Source organism: Pan paniscus, chromosome X, assembly GCF_029289425.2.
Source record: "Pan paniscus chromosome X, NHGRI_mPanPan1-v2.0_pri, whole genome shotgun sequence".
Classification (NCBI taxonomy): domain Eukaryota; kingdom Metazoa; phylum Chordata; class Mammalia; order Primates; family Hominidae; genus Pan; species Pan paniscus.
In genome coordinates this window covers 45,411,451-45,423,542 of record NC_073272.2, presented here as the reverse complement: position 1 = coordinate 45,423,542, position 12,092 = coordinate 45,411,451, and the positions used below count along the sequence as shown (strand labels likewise).

The 12,092-nt window shown below is 41.4% G+C and overlaps 1 protein-coding gene across 1 annotated transcript in view; it reads left to right on the top strand.

Moving 5' to 3' along the window:
• Positions 1 to 6,785, top strand: part of MAOB (monoamine oxidase B) — a 115,852-nt gene extending 109,067 nt beyond the window's left edge. Inside the window, exons 13-15 of the mRNA XM_003808374.4 lie at positions 3,977 to 4,088; positions 4,679 to 4,741; positions 5,777 to 6,785. Of these exons, the coding sequence (XP_003808422.2) occupies positions 3,977 to 4,088; positions 4,679 to 4,741; positions 5,777 to 5,929 (328 nt within the window). The 3' untranslated portion in view covers positions 5,930 to 6,785. The remainder of the gene's footprint in view (positions 1 to 3,976; positions 4,089 to 4,678; positions 4,742 to 5,776) is intronic.
• Positions 6,786 to 12,092: the final 5,307 nt, after the last annotated feature.

Genomic DNA, 12,092 nt, shown 5'->3' with positions numbered 1-12,092 from the left:
ATATCAAAAATTGACTCTAAAGTACTGACATATGTCCCTGGGAGAGAATAAGGATAAAGGAGGGCACTACTGTATCACCACTCAGAATGTTACCACTGAGGTAAATGCTCTAATACAGGGGCATAGAGATACCACTGGAACACACAGAGGCACAGGCTAGCTTTACTTAGAGAAATCTGGGAAGGCTTCATAATGCACTTACCACCTGAGGGTTGTAGGAGGCAGAGAAAGGCTGTTGGGGATGCAGTCTATGCAGATGGAATGGTATGAGGAAAACGCTAGGATCCCACAGGTTTCTGGAAAGTCTGGGGAAGAACTTTGCATGGATGGTGTATTAGGCCATTCTTGCATTGCTTAAAATAAATACCTGAGTCTGGGGAACTTATAAAGAAAAAAGGTTTAATTGGCTCATAGTTCTGCAGGCTATACAAGCATGGTGCTGGCATCTGCTCAGTTTCTGGTGAAGCCTCAGGGAGCTCACAATCACGGCAGAAGGCAAAGTGAGAACAGGCAAGTCACATGGCGAAAGCAGGAACAAGCAAGTGTGGTGGGGAGAGGTGCCATACACTCTTACGTGACCAGATCTTGCTAGAACTCACTATCATGAAGAAGGCACCAAGCCATGAGGCATCCGTCCCCATGATCCGAACACCTCCCACCAGGCCCCACCTCAAGCATTGGAAATTACAATTCTACATGAGATTTGGGCAGGGACAAATATCAAAATATTATATCAGATGGGCTATGGGTGATATTAAGGACAGAATGGAGAATCAGACCAAAGAGGGAGGAAGAACAGTTTGCCCTATATGACACATTCAGGAATACAAAACTTGATATTTCAACAGAGAACAGCTATCACTGCATTACTTTTGTTTTTGGCTTTGTTTTAAATCAGAAGTGTGATATGATTAGATTTCTGACCACAGAGTGGTGGGTTTTATGCTCAATTTCATAAATACCTTTTGGTTTGGGGAACAAAGAGGACACTAACCTGAACTGGCCTGATCCTGACCACGTGAGAGAAGCAAGATAAATCCTATTGTATCTGGCATTGGTGGTGATACAGTAATGCCTTCTTTTATCTTTATTCCTTCCCAGGGATATATGTCAGGCTTCCTATAACTACCTTCAATTTGTAGGGTAGAAACTAAGGCACAGCATAGCTTAACATAATTCCCAGCATGAACAGAGACTACCTGCCCAGAAGACTTCCCTTGACCCTTCAGGGCCATGGTATTTAAGATATTGCAATAAGTTTTATATTCAGAGCCCTGAAAGTTCACAGTACATGTTCTGAAGGAAAAGAGAAGACAGAATTACCAGTACAACTTGGTAAAGAACTAAATATACATTTCTTAAGAAATGTTTCTTCTGGATAGGGTGAAAAAAATGATTGTCGTGATTATGCAGTAAAACTCATAAGCCACAAGAAATATATGTGGAGTTCCCCTTTATGATGTCCTATATCTTTTGTAAATATATACTGTCTGTTCACGCACCTGCAAAAGAAGGGGCAGGTATTTTTCTTACCTGGTTGTTGGACTCTTTTTTTCCCTTAAAGGAACATAATTTCCAAATGACAAGTGGCGGGAAACTATCTCTTTGTTTAAAATTAATTCTTGGTTTTCACATATTCTGATTTATAGTATGATTAGTTCTCTAAGCCTTTGTTCTTTCTTCTAATATTTCATTCTTAGGGTCTAGCCAGGCCTCCTAGAGGTCTCCAGCTGGGGTTAGTTTTCTCCATTGAAAAAAAAAAGTAAACATGTAGTGAAAAACGGCATTGTTTAATCAACACGGGGAAAGTCAATCCACCTTCTCTTGTAGGAAGGGTTCCTTCCTGAGTACCCTTAGGCTCTCTATATATTTCATGTGTTGTCATCAATATACTAATACAGATGTTCCTCAAAATATGATGGGGTTATATCCCAATAAACCCACCATAAATTGAAAATATTATAAGTGGAAAATGCGCTTAATACACCTAATGTACCGAATATCATAGTTTAGCTTAGCTACCTTAAACGTGCTCAGAACACTTATATTAGCCTACAGTTGGGCATAATCATCTAACAGAAAGCGTATTTTATAATAGAGGGTTGAATATTTCATGTGAAGTTTTAAATACGGTATTGAAAGTGAAAGACAGAATGGTTGTATGGGTACTTGAAGTATGGTTTCTACTGAATGTGTATTGCTTTAACACCATCATAAAGTTAACAATTATACGTTGGAGACCATCTGTATTCTATACAATATCTCTCCTTGTATTTTCTTCTCCTTTTTGTGATGACTACAATCAGAGCAGGTGAAAGAAAACCCACCAATGCAAGCCAGCTCATTTGGTTTTCTAATAAAAGGCCCAGTGGTGTACAGTGTTGACTAAGATGGAACATGGATGTTAGTTCTTGACATCGCTTATCAGATATAAGAGAACCCTGAGACAGGATGAATAATGGCATGTTGACGGTGCTTTCCTTATGGTATTTTTGTCAGAGCAACAATGAACTGCCCCTCTTACAGGCCAAGTGCTATGACATTTCAGTCCCTTGTATAGCATGTGGGCAGTCTACTAACTATTAAATATTATAGGGTGATGATACACCAGGCAAAGAATATGAGATAGAAATAGAGACTTTGACATCTGTTAGACATGGTTCAAATCCTGGCTTTGCTATTTTCTAGGAGTGTGGCTCTTGGCATATCACTGAACATTTCTCCAAGCCTCAGTCTTCTCATGTGTAAAATGAGATAATGATAATAGTAGCTACATCACAGAGTTCTTTAAAAGATTGAAGAAATAATGCAGTAGAGAGAGGAAGTATAACTAAGTGGTTAAGACTGTAGGTTCCAGAGTCAGATTGCCTGTGTTCAAATACCAACTCTGCCACTTACTAGCTGTGACCGAGAGCAAATTACTTTGTCTTTGTTGCTGGTTAGGTTCCAGGAAGCAGACCCTGAAACAACGATTAGCAGACAGGATATATATTAAGGCATGCCCTTAGGATTGGCAGCTGTGGAAGGGAGAAGGAAGCAGGAGTGGGCATAGGGAGAACTTGGGCTGCAGTGCAGTTCCAGTGAAGGCCTCAGCTGACCCCAGAGGAAGTTCCAGAACTAGAATGGCCCTTCAGAGTGGGAGGTCTCAAGTTGGAGCTTGGGAATCAGGTATTTACAGCCCGTGGTGATCAGTCACTGGATGCAACTGCTATTGGAAGGAGGCATGACCTAGTAGGTAACATAGTATTTTTTAGCAGAGGCAATCTCCAAAGAGGGCTGACATCAGTAGGCCCTCTTCTGGCAGCACTCCCAGCAGCTGGGAATAAGTCTTTCATTCTTGAAGGGGGCCTGCGTGGTTCATCACAATGTCCACCACAGTCTACCTCCATATTCTTATCTGCAAAATGGTGATAATAATAGTACCGACCTCACCAGTACAGGCAAGTGTTCAAGGAATAGGAGTTATGGAGCCATAGTCAGACTCTCAGATTTGTTAAATGTTACTGATTGAAAGGGTCTTAGAAATCAGTGGACCATTCCCTTTAAGAGGCAAGGAAGCCAGAGCACAGTGAGAGTAAGTGATTTGCCAAGTTCACTAGTGGAATAGCCAGTGGGGAATTGGGGGCATGTATCACCTTGCCACAGAGCCAGTGAGCCATAAAGGGAGCCATGTGACTGGGCTTATACAGTCCCTCACTTCATGTTGATGAAGCAAATACATAATTTACGTCCATTAATGTCAGCTCCTTCACCTGCAACTCTTGGTGCAGGAGTGAACTTTGGCTTTTATTCTATTTTGTTTGTGACAAGGATCATGTAAGAGCTGGAGGAACCACATAAACATTATTCCAAAATTGCCAGTGTCCTTCTTGATTGTTTAGAATCTGAGGAAGCTGACCAGCATTGGTCTTTATGGGAAAACTTTTCTCTGACTCTCTGAGACTGACCACTTTTGCCTCTTTGCTTTTGTTCCAAGGGTTCTACGCCAGCCAGTGGACAGGATTTACTTTGCAGGCACCGAGACTGCCACACACTGGAGCGGCTACATGGAGGGGGCTGTAGAGGCCGGGGAGAGAGCAGCCCGAGAGGTAGGGTCTGGGGTCATAGATTATGGGGAAGGAGGCAACTCATGGTCCTGACATGTAGGTCAAAGATATCTGAGAGCCTGGAGACCAACTCTCCAGTAACCCCCATCTTAAGACCCATAAAATACTATTTTAACTATTGTCTCAGGTGAAGTGAACACCTTAGCCCGAAGTAATAATGAAAATACCTAACATGTCACCCGAAGTAAAAAGAGCCCATGGGGCAAACGATCAACCTGACTATACTTGAAAGGTAACCTAGGTCTGATATTCTAGAACCAAACATGCTTCTATTAGGACTCAAAATTCAATTCATTTCACAGGAAAGATTTTCTGACAGTTCCTCTGATGTCATCCCTATTTGAGGTGTGTTCATAACTATTAAAATTTATGGTAAGCCTAATGATTGGAACCTCTTATACCACAGGAGAAAGACCTTTTGGCGCCTCTTAAAGGTTGTATGGAGTGTTCTGGCCTTTACCTTGGTGTTTTTGATGGATATCTCAAGAGACAGTTACTTAGTCCTTTAGGGAGCAGATTAGAAGAAAGATGGTGTCACTTTTGCTATTTGCCAGTGTGTTCTTTCATTTCAGATCCTGCATGCCATGGGGAAGATTCCAGAGGATGAAATCTGGCAGTCAGAACCAGAGTCTGTGGTAGGCTATGTTTTATTTCATGAAATTAGATATCTTTTCTCTAAACCCATTATTTTCAAGAAGAGCACACTTGTATATATTCACATACCTTTTCCTAAGTGATTCAACTAAGTGATTTAAACATGAATGTTTAAATAAGTATCATGGGTTAGGGTAGAGGTGAGAGATTTAGATGAACTTTGATAAATTTGTAGCTGTCACATTCATTACAGATTATTAGGAAAAAATATTTTTTGATGAGGAGGGAGACATTTCTCGGAGACTTCTAAAAATAATAACTCAATAAATGCCTGTCAAATAAATATCTAGCCTGGTGATTCTCCACACGAGGTAGGAAAAGAAAGGAAAGTGTGTTAGCATCTCCTGTCCAGGGACAAACAAATGGAATGAAATGGAGAATATTTAGATTAAAATTTTATTTTTAATATACTCATCATTTTTGTAATAAAATCCTAGGAAGTTTTCCTGGCTGGAAGGAGGGATGCATAGAGGTTAGAGTGCAAACGCACTTTAGAGGACAAAGTCACAAAGGTCAGAATTATTGCTCTATCCTTTTAAGTGTGAAGTCAAAGAGAATAGGCCTGCCACTCCACAGTCATTCTCTTAGTGCTTCTGCCAGGGATGGGATTGTGGGCTGTGGGGACCATTGATTCATTTACTAACAAGTATTTATGGCACACGTGTTCTGTATCAGCCACTGTGGCAAAGGCACAGCAGCATTTTTGTGGAGCTCAACATCTGGTGGAGAATGCAGATGATAACCAAAAAGTACAGAACAGTGAAGAAGACATGCTGAGAAAAAATGCAAAAGGAGAATGTCATCCTAGGCTGGGGTATCAGGAAAGAAAGCCTCCCTGAGGAAGTGAAGGGTCCAGTGAGGAAGACAGGGTAAACAGTATAAGCAGAGGGAACATCGTGTTTACTGGTCTAGAGGTTGGCAAGAATGGGTCATGTTCAGAGAGCTGGAGAAAGTACAGAATTTCTGGAATGAAGTGCACAAGCCCTGTACTAATACCCAATGTTTTCTGAACCCAGGATGTCCCTGCACAGCCCATCACCACGACCTTTTTGGAGAGACATTTGCCCTCCGTGCCAGGCCTGCTCAGGCTGATTGGATTGACCACCATCTTTTCAGCAACGGCTCTTGGCTTCCTGGCCCACAAAAGGGGGCTACTTGTGCGAGTCTAAAGAGAGAGGGTGTCTGTAATCACACTCTCTTCTTACTGTATTTGGGATATGGGTTTGGGGAAAGAGTTGCAGTAAAGTTCCATGAAGACAAATAATGTGGAGTGAGGCGGGAAGCATGAAGATAAATCCAACTCTGACTGTAAAATACATGGTATCTCTTTTTCCATTGTGGCCCCTGCTTAGTGTCCCTTACCTGGCTTAGCGTTCTGTTTCACCAGTTTCCAAGTTTATTGCCCTCAGAATCTTTAGAATAGTTAAATTGGCTTGTTTAAGGTTCTTGCTGCCCCACAACACACCTTGCCCATGCACAAGCAATGAATTTTTTCCTACCACTGCGGGTTTGTGCTTGTTCTTCCTCTTACCTGTAATAGCCTCACCTTCCCAAGTTCTTTGCATTCGTCCTTAGAATACTGTATTGTTACAGCTGAAAGACAGTAAAGACCATTTAGTCCTCACCTTCTGTTTTAGAGTTGAGCAAACTGAAGCCCACCGAGGTGGAACTTAATTACCTAAGAGCCACAATAAGCCACTGGTATCTGGGGGACTAGAACACAAATCCAATGCTTTTCCCACCTCCTTGGATGTTTTCCCCAATTATCCTCCTTCACTCCCTGTCATAGTTACTGATGGTGTCCCGTTGTGTGGGTTTACTCTGTGCTAAGTTGTCTTACACTTCTCAAATGCTACTCAGTATATAGCCTTAAGTCTTACTGTTTTGTGCGGTGTGTCTCCAGCTGATTTTAACTTTTTTGATGGTAGAAATTTTATCTCTTCTTCCTTTTGTATCCTCCATTGTATCTTCATACAAAGGACAGTACACACTTGGGTAATTAAAAATAAAAGTTGATTGACCATATCTGCTGTCCTTTCTTTTTGGGTAATGACTTTCAAGCTTTGGACACATCAAATCAAGATCCAGTATTAAGTATGTAATTGTGACTTGAAAGCATTTAGTCAAAATTTCGTTGAAGCCTGGATGATGCATGCATTTGATTGCATGATCCATCATGGGTGGCATATGTGTGAGCATGTTGAAAATGATTTATAAAGATATGGTAAGAATACTAAAAGATGCAGTTCCTTGCCTTCACTACCCCAAAAAATACCTGCCAAAATAAATGACATATTAATAAGCAAGATGCTTAAACTATTAAGCTAATTATAATATTTCAGTTGACATTTCATATTGCTTCTTGGTGCAAAGCTTTTTACTAGGTACACTCATTAATTTGAAACTGCAGTTTCACAGTCCATTAAATTCTATTTGGACTATTTTTTAAACGGTATCATCATTTCAAAGCACTCATACCTCTCGACTCCCACCGTCAGTTTTCATCGGGATGTCTTTTAAATCCATAAATGGCCATTCTTATACTCTTGTTTAAAAAATGAAGCTTATTCTTAGCATAAGTGAAATTGAAGAAATCTCCCAAGATTAATTAATAATAGTATAGGGTTTCTGATTTTACAGTGGCATTAACATGTATGAGTTTATGGAAAATTTAGGGACTGTCTTACTCTATTTTGTGTTGTTATAACAAAATATCACAGACAGAGTAATTTATAGTGAACAGAAATTTATTGACTCATGATTGTGGAGGCTGGGAAGTCCAAGATCAAGGAACTCGCATCTTGTGAGGGCCTTTTTGCTGTGTGGCAGAAGGCATCACATGGGTGAGAGAGTGCAAGAGAGGGCTAAACTCATCCTTTTTTAAGGAATCCACTCCTGTGATAACAAATCCACTGCCATGATAATAGTATTAACCCATTTATGAAAGCGGTGCCTTCATGACCCAAACATCTTTCATTATTAGATGTCACCTTCCAACACCACTGCACTGGGGATCAAAGTTCCAACACATGAACTTTGGGGGATACATTCAATCCATAGCAGATACTAAATGGGAAACCCACCAAGATTTTCTTTGTAACCATTTTTTTTATTCTCTCTAAAAATGTACATGGCATGGGGTGCCTTCTTGAGCATCTTCTCCAAAAAAGTCTCCCTAAAAGTTGATCTCATTGCTAACTCTAATGCATCTGCTAAGAAAGAGTCAAGGGCTGGCCACAGTGGCTCACACCTGTAATCCCAGCACTTTGGGAGGTTGAGGCAGGCAGATCGCTTGATCTCAGGAGACCAGCCTAGGCAACATGGTGAAATCCCATCTCTATAAAAAATGCAAAAATTAGCGGGCATGGTGGTGCGTGCCTGTAGTCCCAGCTACTGGGGAGGCTGAGGCAGGAAATTGATTGAACCTGGGAGGCGGGGATTGCAGTGAACCGAGATCACACTCCAGCCTGGGTGACAGAGTGAGACTCTGTCTCAAAAAAAAAAAAAAAAAAGGAATCACCTTCTCCAAAAATGTCCTGGATCCCTCATTCTCCAGCTGAGTGAGGTGCCCCTTTTCCTTGTTTTCCCAATGTCACATACATTGACCTCTTGTTCTGTGCTGACCACATGATATTGCAATTGTGTCGTGTTAATTTACATGATTTGACTGAGGTGCCAAGTTACATTAAATATCAGCTACCAAGGTGAGTCCTGAGATAGACAAAAATAGAAAACTTCAAAGGAAAGATATAAAAAATGTGTTTTTGTTTTCTGTTGTAACCCCTCACCAGTTTTGAGAATATAAAAGGAGTAGAGAGGGTTTTCAAAGGGGCAGATTTGTACAGATCTCTTTAGAGAGAGAGCTGCCATTCTCTGGGTCCAACACAGCACAAAAGGGAGGGATGGGGGGGCTGCCTTCTCATTCCAAGTCTAGTGAGAGAAGCATCAAGAAAACCCCTTTGAGAGCTTCACGTACCTCTGAAGAATCAAAGACCTCGATTCTGCTCGAGGTAGTATATATGTATGTATATATATATATATATATATATTTATTTATTTATTTATTTATCTATTATGCTTTAAGTTCTAGGGTACATGTGCACAACGTGCAGGTTTGTTACATATGTATACATGTGCCATGCTGGTGTGCTGCACCCATTAACTCGTCATTTAGCGTTAGGTATATCTCCCAGTGCTATCCCTCCCCCCTCCCCCCACCCCACAACAGTCCCCGGTGTGTGATGTTCCCCTTCCTGTGTCCAAGTGGTCTCATTGTTCAATTCCCACCTATGAGGGAGAACATGCGGTGTTTGGTTTTTTGTCCTTGCAATAGTTTGCTGAGATAGTTTTGACCAGAGAGTTAGGGGCTGCCACAGCAACTGCCAGAAAACAAGCTAAGCAGGGATTAAAATTGGCTACCCAAAGGAGAGGCACTGCCTGTTTTGTGGCAGTCAAGGTTAGAGCCAGAGGGAGAGTCTTTGAAAAAAACACCCAAAAGTGTCCTCACAAGAAAGAGTTAGTTCTCATAACAGCCAGGCTTGGATCATATAAAACTACCTTATAAGAGCAACAGTCAAGTAGGAGTGTTCAGTAAACCACTTTCCCTCATTCCCTTCCACACTCAACCCATAAAGTCCCAGAATCCACGGTTGGCAAGCTAAGGAAGGAAGGAGTACAGAAGGAAAGGAAAAGCTTACCACATGTCCCTTGCAAGATGGTACTGCTGCCCCTGAAGCTGGTCTTAACTGGAAGAGGGGAGAAGACTGAGCTTTAAATCAAGTTCAGAGACTTGATCATTCCACAGTATTGGACATCAAAATTACTGAATTGAGACTGTGGTTTGTGGCTTAAGGAAGTCATAGGATTGTCTGTTATTTAAGAGCAATTGATGATAGAGTCATAGACCTGCCAGGGTTTTCAAATACAAGAAATGGAGAAACTTCCCTCACTGAGCAGGTTTAAATGAACAGTGGAAGACAAAAAATAAAGTGATTTATTTACATCCCATTCAATACACTGGTATTATTATCATCTATTCTTGAGAGCAGAGACAGTTTTCTATTCATCTTTTCATCCTCCGTACCTCCTGTGGTGCCTAAGCCATCATAATGTCTAAAAAATAATAAATGAATGGATTCTTGTAATTTTTATTTTAATTCTGAATTAGCAATCCTGTTATACTTACTCAGCAAACAGAATGCTCCTATGCTGTTTTGCAGAGAGCCAACTTAAATTTTTGGCATACTCATTTTGAAAGTGTCAATTGTCTTCTTTACTAGATTTTAGTTGAGATAGCATTAACTGGTTGGATAGTTTCCCTCTTGGGTCGATTGATGGATCTAAAGCTATGATTCTCAACTGTGAGTGCATAACAAAATGACTGGGGGACTTTGGAAAGACCCCTTGTACCTAAATACATGAGGAATTGAATATAGCAGGATGGTAGGTGGTGAGTGTCTTCACAGACCTTCTCTGTGAAGGTCATAATCAAGGGCTAAGAATTACTGGTTCAAAGATGCAGTAATGGCATTGAGCTTTTCTCACAAGACTGCTGCTCAGCCTCCATCCTCTTTCACCTACTCAGCTATATTGGAGTGAAAAAAAGATGCTAATAACATACTTAGAATAAAAGCAAACAGTGTTGCTCCCTAAAAGTTAAGCATCTGGGCCGGGTGCAGTGGCTCATGCCTGTAATCCTAGCAATTTGGGAGGCCGAGGCGAGCAGACCACTTGAGGTCAGGAGTTCAAGACTAGCCTGGGCAACATGACGAAACCCCGTCTATGCTAAAAATACAAAAACTAGCTAGGTGTGGTGGTGCATGTCTGTAGTCCCAGCTACTTGGGAAGTTGAGGCAAGAGAATTGCTTGAACCTGGGAGGTGGAGGTTGCAGTTAGCTGAGATCGTGCCACTGCACTCCAGTCTGGGCAACAGAGCAAGACTCTGTCTCAAAAAAATTAAATTAAATTAAATTAAAATAAAAGTTAAGCATCAGTTTAACAAGTTAAAGAGTGATACATGTTTCCTGGATCATAGGAACTACTTGATTAAAGAAAGACTATCTTGATTGGAAGGCATGGTTGTCTTGAACTGGGTACCACCCACAAGTAGAGCCTCAAACAAGGGCTTTTATGGAGACCATTCACTCTGGAAAGTGATCCCAGGGAGCAGGACTGTGAAACAAGGGAGGTGGGAGAGCCAATCCGAGGATGTATTATTGAGCTGCACACTGGTGTGGGATACAGGGGCTCAGTCCTTCTGGGGACCCTTTGAGGAGTCTTGCACAATGTACCCTAGAATAGTTAAAGTGTTCCCTGGAATGTTAACTCCCTTGAACTTCCAGGTTTGCCCATGAATTGGAATAGCCACTGGGGAAGGTGCTGATGTCAGTTTGCACATCTGGTTGCCGCGTCTATGGCTAGAGTAAAAAGATGGGCTGAGAGGATACAGTGGTGCCTAAGAGGTGTAATGTATAGGAACCAATACACAACTTAAAAGAATTCTATTGAAAGAAGCACAGTATTTCATTTATTTATTTATTTTTTAATTTTTTTCTTTGTCCAAGGGAGAGACATGTTGAATCTTAGAAAAACAACCTGTTCATGTGACAGTCTCATGGATATTTTAGTTGTAAAGAGAACATCTCAATTTGGGATCTTCAAGGCTGCATAAGTGGGATAAATCCCATCTATCGGTAAGGTCTCATGCCAGAAAGATGTCTATGAAACACTGAGTGCTTGCCATGCCTGTGGTTCCCTTTTTAAAAGGTGGTCAGAAATGAATCTTTGCAAAAACGTCACCTGGTTTTTTGATCCTACTAACTGGCCACAACTGATTGGACTAGGATTGATTCCTGAGTCAAAGCACTCTATAGGTGGCCAGTGGTCCATGAGTTGGCTTGGCTAAAAGCCTTTCTATGACAGTGGTGAAGACAAAGTTGATACAAGGAGAGAGCAGGCTAAGTCACAGGGAATGGGAGAATGAAGCCCAAATCTGAGTGGCTGCTGTGCCATGTGACCTACTGAGGCATCTCAATACTAATGACCAATGCTCCGGGACATCATGAGATTTGAATGAACCACAGTGGAGCTGATCTCCTCTACTTCCTCACTGCCCCTAGTTTTCCTATGGAAACAGAGTGTACCTAACAGAGACATCTTTTCTCTGCCAACATTCACCTGCCCTCCTATCTGCTTCCTTTAAAACGTTAACTCTGCTTGTCCCCAGTTACTAGTCCTCTGTCATTGCATACCCTTTAGGATCTTGTCTCCTGGCCAATATGTTAGGATCCCTTTACTTCCTTCTTAGCCTTGGCCGCAAACTAAAAAGGACAG